This window comes from Carassius auratus, unplaced genomic scaffold (genome assembly GCF_003368295.1).
Source record: "Carassius auratus strain Wakin unplaced genomic scaffold, ASM336829v1 scaf_tig00018534, whole genome shotgun sequence".
Taxonomy (NCBI): Eukaryota; Metazoa; Chordata; class Actinopteri; order Cypriniformes; family Cyprinidae; genus Carassius; species Carassius auratus.
The window spans coordinates 25,203-52,271 of NW_020524896.1; the positions used below are offsets into that span (position 1 = coordinate 25,203).

The 27,069-nt window shown below is 37.4% G+C and overlaps 1 protein-coding gene across 3 annotated transcripts; it reads left to right on the forward strand.

Moving 5' to 3' along the window:
- Positions 1-1,225: 1,225 nt before the first annotated feature.
- LOC113076070 (coiled-coil domain-containing protein 136-like) lies at positions 1,226-25,828 on the forward strand. 3 transcript variants are annotated; one of them, XR_003281097.1, is made up of 9 exons: positions 1,226-1,430; positions 12,675-12,995; positions 13,220-13,294; positions 15,750-16,061; positions 18,536-18,653; positions 19,315-19,588; positions 20,110-20,244; positions 21,955-22,020; positions 24,032-25,828. XR_003281097.1 is itself a non-coding variant. In XM_026248738.1 (9 exons), the coding sequence occupies exons 1-8, from the start codon at positions 1,376-1,378 to the stop codon at positions 22,008-22,010; spliced, it is 1,395 nt and encodes a 464-aa protein (XP_026104523.1). In that variant the 5' UTR covers positions 1,226-1,375; the 3' UTR covers positions 22,011-22,020; positions 24,032-25,826. The 3 variants fall into 3 exon arrangements, 2 of the variants coding, with proteins under 2 accessions (XP_026104523.1, XP_026104524.1); XM_026248738.1 differs by having other exon boundaries at positions 21,906-22,020; positions 24,032-25,826; XM_026248739.1 differs by lacking the exon at positions 21,955-22,020 and having other exon boundaries at positions 24,032-25,827.
- Positions 25,829-27,069: the final 1,241 nt, after the last annotated feature.

Here is a 27,069-nt window from a genome sequence, read left to right on the forward strand (position 1 = left end):
TTAATAGTAGCATTAAAAATGGAGACAAAATGACCAGCTTCTTTGTATTTTTACTATTTATTGGTATGTATTTTTGTTTTATTCAGAAAAAAAGAGACACATGGTAAAAATAATAAAAACAACAGTGCTTTCAGATCTCGAATAATGGCAGGAAAACAAGTTCGTATTAATAAAAATAAATACTAATGTTTTAACTTGAATGAATTCAGAAATAAACATATGGTGCAATAACTCCGGCTTTAATGTGCCATTATGAAAAATCTGAATACATAGCATATTTTTTTATTATTCTGACCAGTTGTCATTTTCTGCAAACAAATGACAATATTTTTATATCTATTCTGGGAGAAAAGTTGTAATTTCTCTAGTTTACAGAATAAAGCCAACATGGTAATTTTACTCAAACACATACCCATAAATAGTAAATCTAGAGAAACTGATAAATTTGTAATTGTCTCTTTTTTTTCCAGAGCTGCACTGAGTGAAGACTTAAAATAATAATCCTTCCTAATATTACGGTAATTATAATTAACTAAAATAATTTAAAAACAAATGTAATATAATAATAATAACAGCAAAATAAATTAAATATATTATTATAAATATCTTACATCAGAATGTCTTATACCAAACTTAGTTTGTTTTTTTGTTTGTTACATTGCAGTCATCATGGACTCGAAATGTATATAACTGCAAAAAGCATCAAGATGTTTTCAAAAGCCTGTTAGAGAAAAATCTGTTAGAGTAGACAATGGACCACACAAAGCAATCCAACAGTTAACAGATGACAAAAGAACTGAGGTAAAAGATAAAGGTGGAGCAAGAGAGCTGGAGTGAGTGAGCGAGAGAGAGAGAGCGAGGGGGAAGGAAGGAGGGAGGGAGGGAAGGCGAGAGGAGGGCACGCAGTAAACGACACATAATGCACAGTGAGTAACGGGAATGTAAGCTGTCAGTGTCCTGAGCTGCACACAGATCTCATTAAAGGTAAGCAGAGACTCTCAGAATGAACATGTTGCTGAAATACCCTTGATGCTGTGCAGGGTTTCATGCTTTGTTTTGTAAGGAGGAGACAGTAAGAAACGGAGAGGACAGGAGAGAGGGAAAGAACTGCACAGTTGTTCAGAAAGGGCTATAAATCATCTGTAAGCAGTTAAGACTTTGATTTCTGCAGTTGTTTAGAGAACTGATCTGTGTGTGTGTGTGTGTTTCAGGATGTATCGACCGTCACATCACAGTGTGTGTGGAGCCTGACATTCCTCGCAGGGCTGTGTGTGTGTTATCACTGCGCCTGTTTCATTGGCGAGCGTGTGTTCGGACATCTAACCCCCCTCCAACTCCCCCCCCCCACTTCCTGAGGCCTGTCACCACGACAACCATGGACTGCGGATTGCGTCTGCCGCCCGTCATCGAGGAGGTCTTGGATCCTGCAGGTGTGTGTGTGTGATGCATCTACAGGTGTTCATTTGTGCAACGATGCATGGAAATAATTATTGTTTTCTCTCCCCCTACCTGCGTCTGCATTGTTTACTGGTCTATCATGAGGCAGGAGGTTGTTTGGAAGGATGGGACAGTCTCACTGTCTTTGCTTTTTGTTTAATAGAGATAGAGAGAGCATTATCATTTGGTGAAGCAAATATGTATTTAACCAAACAAACCTCAAAACCTCAGAAACTGATATTATGATGTGATGGAGGTTTTCTGTTTTAAGTCATTTAATGCAATGGCTGATAAAGTTGTGTTATATATTATGATTTATTTTCAGATATGTCTTGAATTACGTTTATTTGAGTCATTGGCAATTTTTTATTTTATTTTTGAAATCGAATACATTTTAGTTGATCTTTATGTATATTCGCAATTCTCATTTGTGCTTGCACATAACTTTCCAAACTTGCCAAATGTTGACGCCACTGATTCTCATGCTTCTCGTAACTAATTTGTCAACCAAACAAGTTTTTGAGTGCTGTTGTCTGCTTGAGTGTTATAAAACTATTATATTATATTCATACTGTAATGCTGTAGATGTCTCCTTGGAAATGCTTTTATGTCTTAAATAGCTGTTGTCTGAGGCATTGTTTTAAATTGTGCCTCTGATCAAAAGCTTCAAAGGCTCAGTCCCACATTATCTATCCCAAAGAACCTCTCCTCATGTGACAAGACGCACAAGGATTGTTTTACTTGGTCTTATGGTATTACTGCAGTAAATTGGGGCAAATGTTTCTGTAGGTGGACTAAAGGAGGTTTGGGGAATGAGAGAGAGGATCATTTTAACAGCACTTCCGCATCACATTCCTCATTGGCAGAGCTTCCATGACAATTCCCTCTAAATGCCGTGCTAATTTAGCCAGCAGTGATGGTGCTGTCTACCTCTTCTCCATCCCAGACGCCCACATGTTCCACATTATTCAAGAGCCACTTGCATTCCCCGTCTGCCCCCGGATGATGAGAACACATGTTCTTTCTCTCACTGCCCACATTCTGGGTGCCATAGCGCTTACAACGTTTAGGTCCGGTGACAGTCAAACCCCCAAACTTTCTGCTACAGCAGTTATCTTACATAAAAAGGGCCCTTTCACTGTTCATGCCTGTTTGAGTCTTTGTCCATGTGAGGCGTCCTAGAAAAACTTCACCGAGTACCAACGTCAAGAGATTGCATGCTAAGAGTTTCTATGCAGTCTGTTTACGTTTTCTTTTAACGCTGATAGAGAAGTCAGTTTTCGACCACAATGGAAGTCAATGGTGCCTTGCGACAGGAATGTTAAAATACAATACACAGTGTTGTGAAAGTATAACAGCAAGACTTAAACATAGTACATCTTATTATGAAGACAAGTCTGGTTTCATAATGCTAGTCACATGAATAATGTTTGAGTTTATGCCTATTAATGTTGTCTGTGGAAATTTTATCCAAATTTCCAACTATTGTTGTGACCATAAAGGAGTAGTTCACCCAAAAATGAAAATCAACCTCACTCCATCCAATATGTAGATTGAGTTTGTTTTCTTCATCAGAACTGATTTGTAGAAATGTAGCATTACATCACTTGCTCACCAATGGATCCTCTGCAGTAAATGGGTGCCGTCAGAGAGATTATAACATCACAAGTAATCCACACAACTCCAGTCCATCAACTAATGATTTAGATTATATATGTTACCTAATATAAAATTATATTTATAGTTGTTTCATCTGATTTAGGAGAGACCGATGCATCTATAAATACCATTTTAATTGAAAAAAGTTCCCAACAAACATTGTGATAATTTTATCATCTGTTCAGACTCTCATTCTGCATCTGTTCACTGCAGAAAATCCATTGGTGAGCAAGTGATGTAATGCTACATTTCTCCAAATCGTTTCTGATGAAGAAATAAACTCAACTACATCTACAACCACATGGCCTGAGGGTTAGAACATTTTTATTTTATCCCATTAACTGTTCCTTTAATCTGTTACTTGCACATAAAATGCACAGAGATACCAGAAAGGGATTGCTTACATATCATCCACATATAATAGTAATAAAAAAATAGATTTTAGACAAATTTGCTGCTTAAAAACATTTTTTTTTTAAATTTTATACAACCTGCGAATTTTGCCTTATGTCTTGTGTCAAATGCTTTTCTTCAAGTGCATTTATAATGTACACTTTTTGTTTGTTTGGACAAGCTGAAGGATCTGTTGAAGTTATTTTTAGTTGTAATTTGACAGCAATACCACAAATGCTTCACTTAGTTTGAACCCAGAACGTTGTTTCATTCTTGTTTATATGTTGCGGAGTACTATACGTTGACCTCTGAGCTCCGAATGACACAAGGAAAGCCATATGCTGCAGCTTTTCTTCCTCCAAATCTTCCTCTCCTCCCCCCTGTGGGTCTCCTCTCTCTGAGTCTGTCACTCGCTGACCTCATCTCAGATGCGAGGAGTGACTCTTTAGAACGTTCCAGAAGAGCTGATGGCAGGAATCTCAAGGGCAGTTCAAGTGAGATCACGCACAGTTAGCAAGAAAAGTTACATGGAGAGAGATAGAGTGTGTACGCGCCACACGTCTAAGTGAAGGCCAACACAGAAAAATTTTCTCATGAGTGAGAGCTCAAGAAGTCTACCGAGATCGTGAGAGATCCAACTCGCTTTTCTTTCCCCCTTCTGCTTTCAGTATGTGAGTTCTGTGTGCTTTTTCTCAAGGCATTAAATCAGAACATGACCTAGTTTACTTCTCTTATTCATCAGTGCACATTGTTCAAATGGAAATAAAGGCTATTCTTCATAAACCTTCATCAAAACGTTTTCCACCTCTGGGTGGGTGCTGTCAGAATGAGAGTCCAAACCAGATGGCAAAGATGGGGAAAAATATATTATTAACCTACTAGATTTTGACAAATACTCAGTGGCATTGTACTAAATTGTTGTGGGTAGTTGCCAGGACATTGCTATGTATTGCTTTACAATGTGGTTACTAGGCTGTTTTAGGTGGTTGATGACTGTTATATGTTCCATGTTTCATGATACAACCTCAGCATCACCTTTTCATTCAGGTGCTTAATGGTGAGGTTTGTAATATTGACAGCTAGTGGAAGAAAGACTCAATGCTGTCGCGGGTTGCCAGATTGAGGACACGCAATAGGAATGAGCACAATTGACGGGGAAGGTGACAGGTGAGGAGTGATTTATTAGAATTTGAATATGTCTCTGGTCATAGATCTTTTCAGATGGATGCCAAGGCTTTTTTAGGTCGGGTACAATCTGCAATTTCTGTATTTGCGTGCTTTCATGGGTATAATAATACGCTGCGTTTTCCACCAGCTGGCAACCCTAGATGTTGAGATACTATTGGGTGAATTGGCAGTGGGCGAAAAAAACATTCTGACACGGAAAGCATATTTCAAAGTAGAATAACTGGCTGTAGCGTTATGGTACTGTCGAAAAAAATTACATATAGCACCTTTAATGCATTGCAAATGCAATTACCAAGTAAAAGTATTATAATTATTCATTCTTGTACTAATGTATAGCATTTATAATGTTCTTTGAAAGATGGGTTTGGTGTTTTTTATTATATAGCTCAGATGACGAGGTGGTGTATGTAGTTTTTGTGCATGTAAAGTGCAAAATGATACCAGTAGGAGTTATTGGGGCTTGGACAGGGGGCTGTAACCATGGCAACAAAGCGATAGCATGTGAACTCCTCCTCCTTTTGCATCTATAAGAGTGAGAAACCAACAATCTCGTTTTCTGTTTCCACTTTCTTCTCTCCATCTCCCTTTTTCCTGCATCCCACTTTCTCTTTCTCTTTCTCTTTCCTCTTATTCTACCTTTCTTCCTTGCCAAGCCAGGATGGAGTCGACGTGAATAATTCATACCTCTCCTCACTGCGCCAGAAATGTGACACGGACACACACACATTTAAAGCACTCTAATGCTTCTGGGAGCCAGTTATATCTCACTTAAACACAACTCTCACTATTTTCATTTATACAGTCTTCTATTCAAATCTTTTATTCTGGCTTTATGGTGTTATGACACCTTTATTCTCTTGTTCTTTAGTTATGTAATTTTTTTATGTTTCCCTCTTGTGTCTGTAGAGAAATGGATCCGAATGAAGGACACAAGGATATGTACACTAGGATTGTCTTACGGTTGTTTGCATGTGTGTGTAATGGTCAATGATGTGTGTCTGTAAGTGTTTCAGACTGGATGGCACGACCACAAAGCAGACGAAAAGCTTTGATATCCTGCTAACAGAACCAACAGAGATAAAGGATAGATTTGGCTTGTTCTAAATCTTTTATGTGCTTTTGTTTCAGGACTAGGGAGCCTCTGGCTATTAAAGTGAATAATTTAGGAACAAATAACCAAATAAAACACAGAATCGTTTGGTAAAGATGGTTGTTCATAAGTTTTTTATTTAGTTGAGTTCACAGCTTCTTACTACAGAGCTGAACAGATGTTTTTTTTTATATAACTCTTTTATTACAGTAAAGCTATGTTGTTAATATGTATTTTTTAATACACATTTTCATATGAACAACAATTTACAAGCCTTCACATGGCAGTAAATCATTTTGAATGTAATAAAATATTAAATAAAAAAAATTGCATAAAAAATACAATTAGAAATGTTGCTTTGGCCACAATGTTGACAAAAAAAATATTTTGAAGTACTATAAATACTAAAGATTAAATAAAAGTCAATTAAGGCTACACAGAAATGCAAATAATTCTAATAAAAAAAAATGAAAATAAAAACTAAAAACATAAATATAAAATACATAATACATATATGATAAAAAAAAAAAAAATTATAGTATATAAATAATACTAAAAAGTTAAAACCACTAAATTTTTTGTATATTTCTGACTTATTTACTGGGCTATTGGTGGTATTTTCCCAGGAATCAAATGTGACAACCCACATTGTCACAACCTCTCATTTTTGTATGCTGGAAACACTGGATTTTGCTCTTTAACCATGATTATATCGGACAAAACTGAGTTTTGCTGGACATAAAGTTTTCCAGACTAGTTATTAAATAATTAACAGCTATTGTAGTCACAGATGGAGCACTGCTTTCTCTTTTACTCACTCATTATACTTGTATTAAAGTCTGATGAAATGTTTTCTGCTGCTGTTGTCATCATTTAATGAGAACTAATTAACAGTGTCACAATAGAGGAGAAGAGAGCAGACATGGATCCATATTTGGGGTGTTTTGAGAACGCGTAATCCTCCCCCACCTGTGAGGCTCACTGATCTTCCTGAAGCACGGGTCTGTGTTTACGAGTGGATGCTGATTTACATTGTGTTAGTGTGTGTTTATCTATAAGTCTTGTAGGGCTATATACAAGCATTGTTTAATGCATGTTTTTGGACAGACTGCGATACCGAAAATGTATCACACTGCCCCCTCCCCTTCTCTCTGAAATTAATTCTAGTAATATGAAACCAAAATTGACCATGTTTTCTTGCTTAATAAATGTCCTTATCGTGCATTATTAATCAGTGCACATTATTGTAACAGAAAAAGGCTTATCTATTATAATCTTTAATAAAACTTTCTCCGGCTCTGAAATCACCACAAGGCTATGTGAAAAATTATGTTGATTATACCAGTTATTGCTGTTTCTTACAGTAACAGCGTACAGAAACGTTATTCATGCCTTTACAATCCTGTATGACTTAATTCTCAGTGTGAAACAAAAAAGGACATATTTCACAGAATGTCTTGGCTGCTCATTACCGTGAAATTGAATGAGGATGTGGAGCTCTAAAATTGACAAAAATAGCACCATAAAAGTATTTCATTTGACTTTACTATATTCTTACCTGTGACTGTTACAGACCCCTTTCCCATGCATCTATTTTTCACCAGATCTGTCAGTTAGGCACCATTCAGCCAGCTCAGTCTGGGTCCTTTTCGCAGAGACTTTGTGGTCTATACTTATCCAGTGGTTTACTGCAGGCTTATACAACACCAAACACTGACCGCATCAGTTCCCTCAGAACCCAGCAGCCAATGCTCTGAGAGCCCGCTTGACTTTATGAGCGGCTGTTTAACACAGACAAATTCGACTTTTGACCCATTACTGAAGATGCATTTGAAAGCAGTTTAGCCTCTGCACAGCACTGCAGCTGTGGTACTTGTTTTTGGCAGGCGTTTGCCATGGAAAAAAAGCCAGCTGCATTGCAGTCATGCTTTAATAATGAGGAGGAACGCAAGAGTCTAGTTTTGTAGGTTAGTCTTTGTGTTTTGTGATTGTATGCGTGCTGAAGGTGTTTGCTCTACTCTTGCTTCTTGATTTCCCAGGAGGCTATTGTGACTGTGTCCATCATCTTTCTTCTTCCCGGTGCTGGACTCAGTTTATTAATGATGTTTAGACTCTGATTTTCTGTGCAGCTCATACGGCGGTGACAGGCTGCATTAAATTAAGTGTTTAAATATTATTTTTGGATTTGATGGATAACTTGAGACTATAAGGCTGAAAGGTTTGCTGAAGGATGCATGTGTGTGTTAAAGTTAAGGTTAAGGTCAGTGTAATGTTACCCTCGGCTAGCATTGGGAGTGAGAGCAGCGCTATAAACAGGAAACTGATGTCACAGTTTGGATTTTAGCCAGGCACAGACTGACCATGAGCAAAAAAGCGAATATGCTTGTAAAGTAAGTGTATAATACAGATCTTTCAGGCCAAGGACTAGAAGAGAGTTTTGCATTTTAAATAAAATACCTATAATAACACAGGTATATGATACTATAATGTTGTATTTACATACTTATTTTATGATGTTTACATCACATATGCATTTAAATAATAATTACTGATATGTATGAGTCATCAACTTGTGTTAAATTTGAAATGGATGAAATAGTATATTTGCATGTAACATATTATTTAATAATTTGAGATTTTAATTGTGTGTGAGACAATGAAATGTAGCTAAACTTTAGCTTCTTTATCAACTATTATTACATTTTTTATATATATTATATTATGGATAGATGGATGGATGAATGCTGTTCTGCTGCGAACTCCCAAGGGGTCACAGACCCCCTTTTGAAGACCCCTGAGAACTGTATTTAAAATAGTTAGTCCCTCACTGCGATCTTGTCATTCTGATTGACAGTTGACAGTACTGACATTATGATTGACAGGTCAGAACACAGGCAATAGCATAACTATAAAGGGTTCAACACATCTGAATACATCAGTGTTTGACTGATGTTGTTTTTCTTATGTTGAGAAATTAGACTGGATTTCCGCCAGCGCCGCAGGCCGATCCCATAGCCACGCTTGTGACCAGAATGATATTAATTCTCTGAGCTCATGAGAACTCTGAGAACTAGACGAGAACTATATTTGTCTGTGTTTGTGATGTCCGCGATGGGACTCTTTGCACGCCAACATTTAATGTCACTCATGATATTAAGATTAAATATGAGCCTCTGGACATGGCCTGACATTGTTTCATTTGATTTTTCATCTCCAAAGTGCTCATTTGCAAATTAATTGTGTCAGTTGTTTTGTAAATGAATGTTCTGATTTCAGAGATGGGTTGATATTCCACATAATACATTTCTCATTATTTTTTATTCAGCTGTAGATTCCATCAAGGAATTGTAATCAGGCAAAACGACACAAATTAAGGAACTGATTCTCGAATTCTCCTGAACTATTTCTGTTGTGAGTCGTCATCAAACATGAAAAAATCACAAGAATCTGAGTTCAGCAGGAAGTGAGGCCTCTGTTATGTGAGCCAACCTTTTTTTTTTTTGCACCAACCATGGTGCAAAAAATCAGTTTGCATGTGTTTTTTGTTTTGTGCAGTGCTAGATTGTGCATACACATGAGTTGCATGTACTTTTGTACATGTAATTTTCAAAAAAATGTACTTACCCTCATGTAGATGCGTTTATTTCTTCAGGACACATTTGGGTAAATGTAGCATTACATCACTTGCTTACCAATGAATCATTTGAAGTGAATGGGTGCCATCAGAAATGGTGATTTAAAGTTAAAATGCCTTAGTGATAGATTTTTTTTCTTACAAACAGACACAGCAGCTTTACACTTCACAAGATGTTAACTGATGGACTGGAGTCGTGTGGATTACTTGTGGATTAATGTGATGTTTTTATCAGCTGTTTGGACTCTCATTCTGATGGCACCCATTCACTGTAGAGGATCCATTGGTGAACAATCGATGTAATGGTACATTTCTCCAAATGTGTTTAGATGAAGATAACTTGGATGGCTTGAAGTTGAGTACATTTCAAACAGATTTTCAATTTTGAGTGAACTATTACTTTAAATTTTAAAAGTATATGCAGAACTATATGTTTTGTTTCTGACAGCACTACTTTGTACTGATTATACAGAAAACCAGAGATTCTGCTCTTGTTTAACTTTGCATTATTCATCCTGAGGGATGCTCCATGATTGTGGTGTGCATTGCCTATCCAGTGATCGATCCAGATGTCTGTCCCAACAGAATAATTCATAGCTCAGATATGTTGGATAAAGCTGATTGGGTGCTATCAAAGCTGCCTATAATCCTTTGAGCTCAAGACCCTGTCTGTTCTACTGCTTCTGCCTGTATGTGTGTGTGTGTGTGTGTTTCCCCACTGGTTAATTGATTGTTTCATAGATGCTAGAAATACTTTAATCTGCAAAGCATGATCAATAATACAGCACATGGCTCATTACACAGGAATATTACATTCAGGAAGGGAGAGGGAAGTGAGAGAAAACAAACAAGGGGAAAAGAGAAAGAGGGAGTGAACAGGACAGAGAAAGACGGAGGGATGGAGGGGGAGGAGTTGCTGGCAAGACAATTCATTTTCCACACTGACAGATTCTGTTAATCCCACACAGGCATCTGATCTAAGAGGATCAGCGAGGTGAATCGTCTAGTCAGGTCTGGCATGGCCGACTGTCTCCGTGTCCTGTGTGTGGACCTCATGTCGTTCACAAGCATTAACCAGTTTAGATTTGCCTTGTGATATTATAGACGCATATCACTGACTCAGCTAATTTTTTTAAAGATACTGCTGTATTTATGTATCTATTCATATATTCATACATATGTACACATATATTATAATGTAAAAATAAAAGTAGTTGTAATATATATTAATATAATTATACTCTCAAACACAGTCCTTGTGTCATTTAAGAGATCTAGAGTGTGAGACTGTAGGAGAGATTAAGTGTGTGTAATCGGCCAAGTGAATGGCCTATTTCTCTGAGTTCAGAGGTCAGAGGGTGAGAGAAACCTGTTAACGCTAGAGTGAAGATGAGAGAGAGTGAGAGAGATGGCGCTAAGAACAAGGTGGTGGATTTTAAAAAAGGATCATTTGGAAAATGGGAATGAAAAATAGCTGTTGTGAATAGTGCAAGGCAGGAAATGAGGATGTGATGAATAGAAAAGAAGAAAAGGTATCGGAGAGAAGGAGAGTGTTGAAATGAGCTATTTTTAACTAGTTGGCTCCTTACTTTGGTGGGTGATTAGCACAGACTGTACAGGATCATCTGCTCACTTCACATGTTCTTTCATTCCGTTTGTTTGTCACTATTCATTCAGCGTAGAAAAAAAATCACGAGATCTGTCTAATGTCTTATTTTATAATGTCTTAATTATTTTTATATTTTATGTAATGTATAGTTATAATAATGTGTAAGTAAAATTTGTATTATTAATAATTTAACGTCATATATATCTATGTATGTGCATTATATATGTATAGTGTACATATAAAGTTATTGTTAGAATTTAATCTAATTTACATACTCTCTCTACTCTCATACTCTTTGAACGTCAACATTTAATGTCACTCATGATATTAAGATTAAATATGAGCCTCTGGACATGGCCTGACATTGTTTCATTTGATTTTTCATCTCCAAAGTGCTCATTTGCAAATTAATTGTGTCAGTTGTTTTGTAAATGAATGTTCTGATGTCAGAGATGGGTTGATATTCCATATAATACATTTCTCATTATATATATATATATATATATATATAATATATATATGTGTGTGTGTGTGTGCGCGTGTACGTGTGCATTAATATAGTAGTAGCCCTTCATTGTCACTAGTCACAAGTACCAGCAAAATTAGCCATCAACCTGTCCATACATTCACAACATACATACAATATGACAAGGGGGTAGACAGGACAGGAAGATGGGGAATTGAGGAAGAAATACAGCTTAACATTAGAGAAGTGAGGAGAAAAACAACAACACCCAGACTATGCTCCTTTTGGGAGCACAGTATGGGAACAGGAAAAACACCTCAGCACAAAAGCACATAATCAATACACCATAAACATATGACTTTGCAACTGGGGACGGATATTGGGGGGGTGGAGGTAATCCAGCGAGGTTTACCCACTGCTGCCACTAGAGGACTCTATGGGTCCCCTACTGTTTGAAAGGGCCACTGCTGCTGTTGGCTGTAATTTCTTGTCTGGAATATCTTTGTGTGTGTGTTTGTTCTGTTAGTGAACAGAAAACAGGTGAAGGCAGAGGGGCGATTCATGGCCTAAATCCTGCAAATAGCACACATTCCTTTAGCACGGGGACACTGGTGGCACTGGGTGGGTGTTTTGATTGCTTGTGGGGGTCTGGAGGTCTGTCGGTGGCAGAGAGAGATGAGAGCCGGGGGCCAGCAGGTGATGAAGAGGTTTCTCAGATGAAGTTGTTGGAGTGGATGGATTTAGTGGGTTCTCACCAGAGGCGACAGGTGGTGGGGGTTTGGTACATGTACAGCTGGACATCTCATTTTTTTCAAACAGAGAATGTGGGAATGACAGCGAGAACTTTTAAATGTCTTTTTTAATGTTAATGTTTATTAGAGCAGAGGATTCGGCTACAAAAGCAATATTGTAGGTTCAATACAAGTTAAGCTCAATTCACAATATTTCTGTTAGAAAAAATATTGACACTTGATCTTATATACAAATTTTAAAATAATACTTGACTTCCATTGTAGGTGTGTCTCTGTAACCTTAATTTTTAGTTGTTTATCTGTTAAATTTTAACGCAAGTTCAAATTATTTTAATGTGTGATACGAGACAGGTTTTATATCATATATAAATACTTGACTGCTGAAATTTTTTTGAATCAAGTCTTACATATAATTGAGTGATTAATTAATTATTTTTCTGTCTCAGACGATGTGTGCGACTTCAAAGCGGAGCGGCCAGGTTTAGGCAGAGAAATGACGGCCAAAGAGCGAGGCTCACTGGAGGATAACGAGGAAAGAGACCAGGAGGAGGTGGAGGCCGGAAATGGAGAGAAGGGGCAGGAGGATGAGCGGGAGAAGAAGGAGGTGAAGGAGGAGGAGAAGGAGGGGGAAAGAGAGGAGCAAAGAGGAGTGGATGAAGAAGATGAACTGGAGGTACTGAGGTCGCAGGTGGTGCAGCTGCTCCTGGAGCTGGAGGAGACCAGAGAAGTGTCGCAACGACACGAGGAGAGCTACAACGAGCTTCAGGGTGCGTTTGCTAATGCGGTCTGTTTTTAGGGTGTGACATCATCACCGGGGGGTTCCCTCTGAGCATGCTCAGCTGTCACTGACCACCAAACCACCTGTTCCTCATCATGCCCTCACACAAACATTCCTGGCTTGTTAATATTGTCGGATGCCAGTGATAAGTTACTAATTACTCATTCTAATGTCCCTCCAGCTGCCTTTAAATGCTGTTCTGTTGCTTTGTAGGTCTTTTGGAGGAAGAGCGGCTGGCAAGCGCCCACCAGGCAGAGAGCTTTACGAGACAGATCCAGAGACTTCAAGGTGAACAGAAACACAAGTAGAAATAGATGTGTATGAATCATAGTGCTAATTACTGAAGTCAGTGATAAAATTAATACAATTAACTTAGTAGACTTAAAAAATGACAGATACAATTTGCTTTACTCAGTCAACAAGCAGCACAAATACCCTCTTACATTCAGCATATTAAATAACAGCTGCGTCCAACGCTAATGAATAAACATTCTTGATATATCAAGCTGTTTTATGATTTCAACACAGACCCCGGATGATTAGCAGAGGCTATTTTCATATTATTATCTTTTTGTGTTGTATTAAAAATAGTTGATATGGCAATGGTTTGAAATATTGTACCCATACTACTACCCAATATTATACTATTATATTTCTACAGTACCTAGATAACATTTTCCATGATGTGCTATATATGTTATAGTACAATGCACTGGGTACTTTTATCCCACAATGCAATGTGCTTGATTTCACCTTCCTTTTCTTGAAACATTTTGGTCTGAAAAACTTTAAATTACTGAAACTGTAATTACTTTTACTAAAAAAGTTTTATTTTATTTTATTTTTATTTACAGTTTCATTTAGTTTTATTTCACTATTTTATTTGTCGTTTTTTGTTTTTCATTTCATCATATTTTCTAATTAATTTACTATATTTTCTATTTTTATTTTATTTTGTATCATTTTTAATGTAAACATTTTATTTAATTATGTATAATTAATTAATTTATTTTTATTTTTATGATGTTTGAATGGCACTCTCTAATTGTGACCATGTAGCAAACTTCTGTTTAAAATCGTAATGTCTCACATACTTTTTTCAACAGTAGACAGTATGCACTACCAGTGAGGCTTCATCATCTTTATGAATGCATTAAATTTGATAATAGAAACTAATTGCAGTACTCTCTGCTCGTTAGGTTCAAACAATTCTTCAAGTTCTGCAAATCTTTGTATTCAAACTCATTGTTATCAGTGAATGCATTATGATGGAGATTCTCAATCAGTCAGGTAACTACTGTAGAATCCTTCAAGCATGATGTCATTTCCTGTGGTTCTGACATCCCATTTCCATTAGTTTGTTTGAGTGCTACTTTGGTGCGAGAGGGAGTAGACAGGCCCTGTGTTAGCCGTGGAGAGATGGGAAAAGCAGAGATGATTCAATTGTTGTTCACTTCCTCAGTGACTCACTTTCACTCTCTCAGCAGCTGTGCTGTAATTATATTAAATGAACTGTGAGGAGGCAAAGTAAACCTGCGTTTGCATTAGTGCATTGGCTGTACCGAAGTACCATCATGAGTAATGGAATCACATATATGAATAAAACAACAAACCACTGCCAGAATCAGATTCACATACTGGATGAAGGAGAAAACGGTTCTTCAGTTCAGTTTAATCACAGTCTGTGACAATGTTTTTTTTTTACTATCTGTGTTCCTGCCTTGCAAGAAAGAGACTGATTATAGTTTTCCAGAAGCCCCTGCAGACTAAAATTCACACTCTGTGTGGGTCGTTTGAGAGGTTTTAACGTTTTTTTTTTTACTTTTTTTTTGCTACTTGATAGCTGGCTGTGCTGAGTGAATTCTGTAATGAGGCAAGAAACAAAGACCTGTATTTTTCACTTCAGATGTCCTTGGTTTTCAGTGAAGTGGCTGAATATAGACCTCAAATGGTCTTGATGTCCTCAAACGATGCATATATAAATTCTACATGGATTTTAATAGTTGCCAGCTCATAAGGATTTGAAGTGTATGCATACATATATATGCATATATATATGTATATATATATATATATATATATATATATATATATATATATATATATATATATATATATATATAGTGTCCTGATATGTGGTTGTAGAAAGCACACGACGAAGGAGTAAATATTTATGGTCTTTAATTCCAACATCAACATAAAGAAAAGTAGAGCTAAATAGATGATCTACTGTATGTCATGTTTATGTTCTGTTGTGGTTAAGATTTTCATTTGTTTCTGTTCTACGTGCTTTAACCTAATTTCCCTTAGTTCCCCTGATTAGTTCATTCAGTTCACATGTGTTGATTAATCATCTCGTTTGCTCCCTAGTTTCCCTGTTGTTATAAACCTTCAGTTTTGGTCTGTTCTTTATCCTAGATTGATGTTCATTTAATGGTACATGTGTGTTGATGCTATTTACTGTAGCTCACCTTTTCTTTATGTTGAAGATGGAATTAAAAACCATAAACATTTATTTCTTCATCCTGCGTTATCTACATACCGTGACAATATATATAAATGTTTTTGTAGTTTTAGTTAGCAATAAAAAAATATATATATATTTAATATGTTTATGTTAATATGTTTATACTTTGGTACATATCAAAGTTCTATTGTATTATCATATGACTGTACTGCAACACTTTTTATTACCCAATATTCAGTAAAAAAATGTTGATCTGTCCCTGCTTCTGACCCCCAGCCCAGCTGCGTTCAGTGCAAGAGGAGCTGGACAGTCTTGAGGAGGAGAAGGCCAGCGAGCTGTGGGAGGCGCAGGAGGAGCTGCGTGTGGCACAGGAGGAGGTGCAGGAGCTGCAGCAGTCGGCGGAGGAGGCGGCAGCGGAGCGAGAGAATGACATCGCCCTGCTGCAGGAGGAACTGTGCCGTGTGCGCGCCGCGCTGGAGCGTCTGCGCGGCACCACGCAGGAGTACGAGCTAGAGCTGACCACCCTGAGGGCCGAAATCAGCATGAAGAACCAGCGCAGAGAAGAGCAGGAGAAAGCAGGAGGAGAAGGTCTGATTCCCACCACACTACAGGCTCCAAAACTACTGTATTTTTCGGACTATAAGTCGCACCTGAGTATAAGTCGCATCAGTCCAAAAATACATCATGATGTGGAAAAAAACATATATAAGTCGCACTGTACTGTAAGTCGCATTTATTTAGAACCAAGAGAAAACATGACCGTCTACAGCCACGAGAGGGCGCTCTATGCTGCTCAGTGCTCCTGTAGTCTACACTGAAGACATAGAGCGCCCTCTCACGGCTGTAGACGGTAATGTTTTCTATTGGTTCATTTCTCTTGGTTCATTTCTCTCAGTTCATTTCAAATTAATTTTGATAAATAAGTCGCACCTGACTATAAGTCGCAGGACCAGCCAAACTATGAAAAAAAGTGCAACTTATAGTCCGGAAAATACGGTATGCCAGCTAAAACGACCAGTTTGTATCAGCTTGAAGCCTTGTTGTCCAGTATGATCTTTCTGATGCTACAGTTGGTCAAGGGTGTCCTGTTAATTACATAATGTGCTCCAAAACACAACGAATGTGACTAGTTATCCGTATCATCTTCCTCATCCATTTAATCTGTATATTAAATACGAGTGTATTGAATAAAGTGGGATTCACTCGTATGAAATAATTTGGGAGTAAATGATCTCTAATGACCTCGAATGAGCAGTGAGTACAACAGGGAAATAATACAGCACACACTCCTCACACCTCTCCAAAACAACTGTGCGGTTGGCAGGGCAGGCCCATTTTCCATGAGGGTGTGTGTGTGTGTGTGTGAGAGATCGGTTGGCTGTGTGTTCTTTGGCACAATCTTGTCGCTTATGTTTGTTTGGATGTGCTCAAATGCAGAAGCTAAGGAGTGTGAAATAGTGTGAATTCAAATGTCTGTTTCAAGTTTCTTTATGCAGGAAGGAAATACATACACAAGTCACTAATTAACAGAAGCACAGATGTGTTATGTGTGTGTGTCTTTTGCCTGCATTGCGGGGTACATATGTATTACATTATAGAAAAACCTGAAATCACAACATTTTCAACATTCACAGTTCACCATTAAAGGAAACTATATCATCATTATAGCATATTATCAGTATAAAAATAATAAAGGTTTCTTATTTGTTCTATATAAAATCAACATATACTTCACCATGTTAGAAAAACAAATGAATGTGTTTTTGTGGGTCTGCTTAATCAATAATTTTGGGTTGTAATCCATCTGTTCCACACACATGCAAAGTTATATGCTCTGCGGAGTCAATTTTTCCAGACCTCGACTGTGTTTCTGTAAGTAAGCCAGCTGAGATTTCTCTAGCACGACTTTTCTTTATATCACATAACCTCATTCCAGCATAACTGACAGATGCTGATAGCAAATAAACCCTGTAGAACGATACAGACGTTTTATCAACTGCCTGATACGACACAGTGCTCTGATATTACCCAGAATGCATTGTCACTGACAAATGAGTGGTTATTACAGAATCGTTCAGTGTCTGAGTGTCTGTTTGACATTCTGACAGAGTGCAGGACCTCCACAGAGCCCCATTTGTCTGGTGTTGATGTCTTGAAGGGCGCCGGGGCTGTTTTCTGTTCCCCTTGATGCTGGTAGAACTTTACTATATTAAGATCTGCAATAGAAACAACATACCAGTCATTACTGCTGGTGGGGTCATGCGTTTAGATGTGCTGATTGCAAAACAGTGTTGAACATGAACAAATCAGAGCCTTGATTGATGCATTTATGTTAACTCTGATTTGGGGTCAGATGCATTTCAGGTTATGTTGTTTGTCGGTGCATGCACTTCTGATGGTTATTTACACCAAGTACAAATTCCGGCTTGGCATAGACAGAGTGTAGTGTTATTTGCAAGTCAGATTCCTTCTAGATTAGAGGCAATGTTATTGGGGGTTGAACGTTGCACCATGTGGGGACGTGCAAAGCAAACATGACTCCTGATTGACAGGTCAGACTGCTGCAGCTGTGTTTATGGCTCCCTGGTCAAATGCTCACTATTTTCCTGCCATAGATGTGTAGCCTCAGTATTGTTTGTTTCATGATCAGAAACAAATCTGTTTCTATGCAATTTGGCCTTTAGCACAATGGGTATGTTCCAAGTTGCATACTGCCATTTTCATACTATATATTTTTTTATATATGTATATGTAGCATATATACTGGGTCACAGTTTGATCATTGACTCTAAACTCTTGAACGGTAGTGTATTATTAAATACATGTGACTACATTTGGAATAGCGTACTGTGTTTTTGTGATTTTTTTGGTTAATATAGTAGATCATCCAGGTATTTCTTGCATAAAAAATGCATAATGTGAACAGTATATATACTGCATACTACAAAAGTATTATGGTCGTATTCCACTTGGAACATACATGAATTTAGAATAGCAGACACAATAAAAGTAGTAATGCTGTTTTTCCCTACTTCTACTTTAACTGACATCTGTTCGGACAGGTGACATGGACCAGCTGATGGAGGAGTGTCGCTGCTTGAAGGACGAGTGTCAGACTCTGAAGAATGACAACAAGCAGCTCTCTGAGAAACTGGAGATGTTGGAGCAGCAGCGAGCCAGGTGATTGGCCACAGGGCCTGTCAATCACACACAAACAAGAAAAATCAGCCGCTGAGCATCTCAAGCTCAGTCTCTGTTAATAAGGCTGGCGTGACCCATGAAGCATTCAGCCATGATCTGTCTCAGTGGACACTCTCACTGAAACGATTTAGCAGCTATGAAAATGTTTCACAGCAACATGAAACATTAATGATTGTGTATTTCATCTTATCCAAATATTTTGGCAATGAGGTGAGCCACAGTTGCCTTGCAGCTATTTTAAGACTTCAAGGTTTCTTTGACTTTATGAATCTAATTATGTTTTTTTTTTTTTTTACTATTGCTAAATGTTTCAGCTCAAAAGAATAGCTGTTCTCGGAAGTGAAATAGTTACACTTAAGCACTGTGAGAGAATAAGAGAGTGAAAGAGGGAGAGAAACCAAAGAGTTTTTGAGATTTTTAATACATGATTATCAGGGTGAATCAGTAATGAGTACTGCAGTGCGGCTGTCACACACACACACACACACACACACACACACAATCAAAGTTACAATATGAAGCATATCTGCAAAGAGTGCATCAAGAGCTCACAAGTTCAAGTAAATTAGTTATACACTAATAAATGCACCACAACATCTTTAATAAATGTACTGTACATTTCCTGCTTCCATCCTGACAGCTCAGCTGAATCATGCCTGGTCCTCAAAGCAGAGCAGACTGATGGAGAAAATGACACAGAAAAAGTTGTAGAAAAAGAGGTGAAGGCTGAGGGTTTCGTCAACACGTTGGAAGTAGGAGGTGGGAATCCGATGGACGCTTACACCCAAAAGAACATCTCGTTTGAGGGGAAACCCATCACGCCGACGGGGATGAGTGGAGGGTTTTCAGAGGTGTTCTCCCTCAGAGACCAGCTGAAACAAGCCGAGGAGAAAGCATCACAGGTCCAGAGAGAGGTACGGCATTACTGGTATTTACACTAGTTATAGAATTGATTCTGATTATTTGGGTATTTTGAGATTTACCATGACCACCTGGCCAAACAATCAATGAACTATCTACCTATATTTGTACAGTATATGTGTGATGATAATGTCTGATAATTAAATAAAGTTATTTTACAACAAAAAAAATAATTAAAAACATTCTTCACTCTCAGTATGGGGTGAATTGAGCTCACGTCAGGTCGCAAACCAAACCATCTGTCACAGTATTGACAACAAGTGTGAGCCAAATGGTTATTTTGTCTTCAGTTGTTCAACAACATGACCTTGTGGGAAATATCGCTGAAAAACCCTGACAGTGAGACTACAAAGAAAACCGATTTCCTCTGTCCTCTATCGAATAATGGAATGATTAAAAGCTTTTTAGTCAACCTTTTTCTGCCACACAAGCTAAAACTCTACCTGTGACTCAGTGAATCTAATCACTTGTCCTTTATCATTTGTTATTTCTCCATGTCTCTCCATTCTTTTAGTGTGAGGGACTAAAAGGAGAGCTTGTGGAACTGCAGGGGCGGTATGAGAGCAGCCGGAGGGAGAGGGCGGAGCTAGAGGCGGAGCTGCAGCGTTGTAGGGCGGAGCTTGATCGGCTGGCCGGGAGGAAGGCTCAGGTGAGGGGAAATAAAGGGGGCTGGACATCAGTCATAACGCACTGCTTTCTTCCAAATCCATAGGAGCCAACACTCTAGAACTTCAGACAGTGAATGTGTGAACTTCTGTGGGGTAAAAATGCGACCCCAAATAAATCACTGTACTGTACACATGCTGAAAACCAACAGACATTACTCACACAGCAAGTAGTTCGAAATATTATCAACAAAATGGCGCCATGACTCCATCGACCTACATGTTTGTCAGTGTTTGAAAATGCTCTGTACATGACTAACGTTTTGCATGTGGGGTCAACCACCGCTGAAGCGACCATCTGTCCAACAGCAGTATCTGTCTTTCAAAGCGCATCCTGTCTAACTAAACCAACTCGCCATTTTCGGCCGAGTGTGTGTGTTTCACTTTGGGTTGCTTTTTGCCCTGTCGCACACATTGATTCTGGGCTGTGTGTTTTTACATCTTGTGTTTGTCAAACCTTTAGCAGCCAACGTGTCTAGCTAGTTTTCTTGATCCACTGTAGTAACTCAAGCTTTTGTGTGTGTACAATGTGCACTGACATAGAGGTCTTTCTAACCCCTGTACTGTCTAACAACAAGGTCTTAGTAGTTTTTCCAAACCACAGAAATCCTAATTATGTTTTTTTTTACCTATTAAAAGAGTCTGTCCAGTCAGAGTACCCTGTCCCATGTCAGTCATCCGCCCATCATAGTTGTACTTTAATTGTGTGGTTAACCCCTCACTCACACTGTTCTGCTTCCTACAATTCCCATGATTCCTTAAAGGAGTGTTCTGGGTTAAAAACAAATGGAGCTCTGTCGACAGAATCTGTAATATGCTAGCAAATACCACAGAAAACATTTGAAGGAAGCAGTCGGGTTCCAGAAGTAATTGAGAGATGCCGCTTTTGCTGTAGAAACACAAATTGCGCAGATTAGTTCTCATGTTTGGTTTGTTTTGTTTACACAAGCTGAAAGATGAATCCGAATTATTTTCTGTGGTATTCAACAAAATGTCGCAAATACTGTCGACAGATTTAACCCAGTACATTGGTTTAAAACAGTGGGCTGGCTGCGCGGTGTGGGCAAGGATCTTTAAATGCTAAGATGGTGACCTTTGCTCTGTGTTTATCAGTCGGAGGGTCAGAACAAGCACAAGGTTTCCATTTTGTGTTTAACCATCTTTGTTGTGTATCTAATCTTAGTGTATTTTCCTGTCTCCCTGCTCCCCCGTGGTCTTTCATTGCTTCGTTCTGTTGATTTATAACCATTGAACACCTACATAAACATATCATAAACTCCCATATGCTCACAAACGCACACTGAACCATATCAAATTCCAAACAAATTTGATGATTTTTGATAAACTGCTGGCATATCTATCTATCTATCTATCTATCTATCTATCTATCTATCTATCTATCTATCTATCTATCTGGTTGTGTTTCCTCCCTTTCATACTCACATTCTTCATTCTTTCTCTCTATTATCTCTCTTTTTTATTATTTTCCATGTTTTATTTACCTGTAATTCCACATGTGCACAAACCTCCCATGTGTAATCATTACATTATTTTGAGTGTCTGTCATTTTTTTCTTTTGTTTCTCTCACCACCTCTTCCTCCTCTTCCTCTCTCCATCCCTGCACCCCCCTGTGTTTTTCCTCAGAGCTCCACTCCTTCGTCTGAGTGCCCTATTCTCTCCATACACTTCATAGGAATGGTTGTAATAATGGGCCTGATATGGTGCTGCTGGAAGGAGCTCTTGTCCTAAAGGGGGAAAGGTATGGCTTTGCCTTTTCTTTCAATAAGAGTCCAGAGATGAGCAATTTTTTTGTCCCTCCTGTATTGTGAAACTCATCTTTATCCTGGTCAAAATGTCACTTTTTATGGTCCCAACTGTCATGCTAAACGAACCTGTTTGCCCATTGGACACATTGCCTGATCTTTACGAGGGCCTTTTATGGATGTGCACATTGTTTCACAAACATTTTCCAGTTAACTAGTCTGAAAAAACAACTTGCAGAAAAACTGAAAATTCTGTCATGATTTGCTCACCCTCAAGTTTTTTGAACGTCGATGGCTACCGGCAACTGTTTGGTTATCAAAAAACGTATTTTGTGTTCAACATTAGGAAAAACCTAATGCATGTTTGGAACAACTTGAGGGTGAGTTAATGACTTTGAGGGAACTATCCCTTTAAATAATCCTAAAAGTCAGAATTTACAGGACATCAAGTTGATTTCTTCTATCTTATTATTCTCAAACATATTTACTGGGCAGAATATTTCAGCATCTAGTTGCATTTATTCCTGTCTTTCCAAATGTTTAAAAATCCCCTAAATAAAACAGAAATTTCAAGAACTCTCGTTCAGGATGGAGTATGTTAAAAATGGGTCAATTCTTTGAGCAAATGTAACCCTGTATATAGACAAAGCACAAAAAAGTTCCTTTTCCCAAAGGGAGTTGACTTGTCTTTAGTTAGAATGCCAAATTAGAATGTGCTTTTGTAGTTTGGACAGCAGAATTTTTGCGTCATAGACATATTTATTATTTTCTTCAGTCAGGATGTTTGGCAACATCAAAAATCAAGTCATATTCAGACATCCTCTGAGATTTCCAAATGTTATTATCCCAGCCAAATGCATGACACAACTCTAATTTCAACAGTTCTGCTGCCCAGCGGGGGCCAAGTGAAGCCACACTCACGCACACTTACACCGTTCTTTGATTCTGCTGGACTGTCATGCAGTTTCCACTGCCAATCTCACAACACCAGATGGAGAAAGAGTGATAGAGAATGTAAAGGAAAACATGTGTGACAGTGATTTGAGTATTTACTGGGTCATTGCTCTTGGCTTTGTATCTCTCCACATTTCTGAATGTGTATATTTAGCTCTTAAGTCCACCGCTATTACAGAAGATGACTGGAAATAAACAACAAGTCCTCAGAAGGTTCATTAAAACCAGATCAGTTCTGTAGTCTCATTCAGTGTCCTGTAGCCAGAGATCCAACTCTGATTTGTGTTTCTGTTTCATTGACATTTGTGAGTGTGTACCTGCTTCAGTATACACTTGGTCATGAACATCGAAGCCTCTGTAAGAAAAAGTACATTCATTTTAAAGTTAAATGTTTACTTTTTATTTTTATTTTACAAAATACGTAAATGTTTACATTGAAAAAATCAGAGATGCTCAAAATATTGATTATCAGCTTAAGATTTTAAAAGTATATATGTATATAATACTATATATTTAATGAAAATATTGTTAAGGTGTATGTGTGTATGTATGTATGTATGTGTGTGTATATATATATATATATATATATATATATATACATATATATAATACAAAATTATATAGCATTAAAATATCAAAATATATATGGCTAATATCATTTAAGAGAAAAATTTAAAAAAATTTATGACTTCTCTTGACCTTATATATAGAGGTAATATTAAAGTATGTACTTTTGGAAGTAATAATATATAATTTTGATTTTAATTCTGTGTGTGTATATATATATATATATTATAATATATATATATATATATATATATATATATATACACACACACACACACACAATTAATTGTAATATGTAATTAAATTTTTAGATTTTAATGATATATATCATTAATATCTACAAATGTAATTGTGTATGGCTGAAAAACCCTTAACAACCAATGTCAAATTTCTGTTCTTATAATACTATCAAGCAACACTACTTAAGAGAAAAAAATGTAAATATGACTTCCCTTGACCTCATTCTCATCCTCTCGTTGACCTCAGGAGAGTGAGGGAGACTGGAACCTGGTGATGGTTGTTGCAGTGGCAGCAGCAGCAGTTCTACTCATTCCTAGTTTCACCAGAGCTCTGGCCTGAGACCTGGACAGGAAGTGACCTCATCGTCCCACTCTGCCCATGATACACAATTCTATCACCCTGACCACACTTTAACCACCAATGGGAACTGAAAACCACCACTCAGCTGGGAACACGATAACACATAGCTTCCAAACATGATGCTTTTTGGTGTGCTTCGTGATGCTGGTTGTTTTGCCGTCTCAACTGCTTTGCTCTGCTTTTGTAGACAATCATATCCGTTTCGACCAGCAGTGCAACAGACACTGGCGCCAGGCTGTGAGTATTTAAACTGTCAGAATGGACGACAACTCTGAGAGCTTCTGATTGATCTGGCTCCCCGCTTTCCATTTCATTAGTTGTTTTCTTTCGCAAAACTGTTTGCCTTATCACTTTTCAATAGAACATTTGCACATTTGACCTCTATAAGCAGATTACTGATCACTTGGGGAACGAAGAGGACACCGTTTTCATCAACAATGCTTTGGATGCAACATATCACTTTGTGGCTTCATTGCTTTTGGATTAGGTACAGTAGGAGCATGCAGTACTTATTTAATCTTCCTGGATCTTCCCATTTTTAATAATTACTTATCGAAGTCTCAATAGAGTCAGAATCATGTGTTTAGGTTCACTTACCGAAAACTTCTTTCACTTTCGACCATGGCATGTTCTCTTTGGTTTCTAACTCAAAAACTCTGTAGGTAACTGTACAGTACTTCTCTATATGCTAGCGAAGGAGAATACTCATCTAATGTATACTATTTGTCATTTTTACATACATTTTGGTGAAAAACCTCAAAGTTTAAGGTTATTCTAGCAAGTTAATGTGCTTATTTTAAACTTACACAGATATTTTTGTATCTGAATTGTTTATTCCAAGACATTAAATTTGTAGATTGATTTTATGTGTGCAGATTGATAAATGATGCTAAAGAGTGATAGATATTTTTTATACAAGGGTTGACTAATGCATACACTTAAAGAACACTAAAAGAATTCTGAAACAAGTGTCATGAGCAAGCACAGATCTACTGTATTCCACTAATGTTGCATTGATGATTTCTTCTGAGGTTATTTGCCGTTTTATTTTTTCGCATGTTTGCAATAACAAAACACAGCTGACATATATATCTATACAATCTCTTCTCTGCAAAGAAACTGACAGAGTTTGAAAGGTTTTACAGAAAGTACAAAATGTCATGAAAAAGTGGTTCTCATCTGGTGTCTGGACCCAAAAAACGAGATGCAGGACGTTTATTTTAGGAAAAACTATCCTAAAATAAAATTAAAATACTGTAGCAAAATGAAAAAGCTTATAAAAATGCAAAATAAGACCTGAAATGCTTTCCATACCTTTCGTAGTCAGTAAATCTTCACAAATCGTATCATTCATATCACTGGACCTATGCAGTTCATGCTAATATTAATAAATGTTAAATGTTTGACCTTCTTTTTTTCTCTCTCAAAATACGAAAAATATTTTGTTCGTTTATTTGGTTGCCACTTGATGTCAGTGTAAAAACCAGCTGAGAACTACTATCATAAACCCTTACATAACAGCATGAAAAAGATGTTTCTTACAATGCAATTCAAATCTGTAGCACAAACAACATAAATAGCATGCACTGAGTAGCTAGCTAATAAGAATGCTAGAAGCAGAAACTTCAATACTGCCTTTCACCAAAAAAAAAGTTATAATGATAAGAAACTTGTCTTAAATGATGTTTATTTCACTAAAGATGTTTAAATACTTAGAAATATGTACTTATATGTAGCATTTTACATCAGAGGTCACAATTTTTCAGATGTACCTTCCTGTAGGAAGATTAATAACACTGTCACTGAACTCACTATCCATCATGTAACGATTCTTGGTAAATTAATGCTTTGAGCCTCGAGGTACTATTGTTATGAACAGAATCTTTGACTTTATATGAAACAGTACTATTATTATATAATCATTTCTGGTATACACACAAGTTGTTTCACCTGATGTCTTGTGGGTGTCATTTTCAACAAACAGCACAAAGTAGACTTCTTATCAAAGTGACTAAATCATAGTAGACATATTTGCTTGCAGATGGCTGACTTGTGTTTATGCAGTGATCTTTGTAGTGTGGTTTTAAGACCTGGCATTAGTTGTTTGCTGAGTCTCAGTGTTGGGAATATTTGAAGTATCCCCAAGGTCCTTCAGTGGCGTTTCTGCTCCTGTTGATAGACTCAGAACTCAGTGGTAGCACAACTTGAATGTTCAATATATCAATGGTCAGCTGACTTTCTATAAGACCGTGCATGCTACACAGTGATTTGTCTTGAAATAAATGTCATATTTGTCCTGGTACTGCATTGGAACGTTTGTTACTTTGATGAAATGGAATTTCGAAAACGTGGTTTCACATCAGAAGGAGCAAATTTATTTTACTCTTCCACTCAGCACTTGTAAATGATGTAATATGTACAGATTGTGTTTTTGCATGTCTATGGCAGTAGATTCTGCATGCCGAGTGATTGAAACCAGTGGTAAGATTTGAGCTCCTGTGACAATTTTTGTATGATTAGACTTTGCATGATTTGTCCAACTTTTTTTTTTTTTTTTTGTGCAGTTTTTAACATATTTCACATTCGTGTTGAAAAATGAAGACCAGTGTAATTTAGGTTCTCGTTCAATTTGTTTAATCTGTTTCACTCAGTTACTTTGGCTGTGGAAGAAACTTATGGTTTGAAAGTGTCCAGAATATTTAAAAAAAATATGTAATCAAGAGTTTATAGCAACTTTTGGAAAGCCCAGGCGTTCTCCAAATGGACCTTATTATGAATTATCATGTAAAATGTTTCAGATTATCAGTGAATTTGAATGTCACGTTGTTTTAATTTAAAGGAATAGTTCACCCAAAAGATACTTTTCTGAAAATGTATTCACCATCAGGGTTCAGGCCATTCAAGATGTAGATGAGTTAGTTTTT

Bases quoted from the DNA above. Each gene is read 5' to 3' on its own strand.
- LOC113076070 (XM_026248738.1), top strand. From the start codon at position 1,376: ATGGACTGCGGATTGCGTCTGCCGCCCGTCATCGAGGAGGTCTTGGAT. The intron at 1,431-12,674 runs GTGTGTGTGTGT...TTTCTGTCTCAG, and splicing joins GGAGGTCTTGGATCCTGCAG to ACGATGTGTGCGACTTCAAA. The intron at 19,589-20,109 runs GTACGGCATTAC...CCATTCTTTTAG, and splicing joins CATCACAGGTCCAGAGAGAG to TGTGAGGGACTAAAAGGAGA.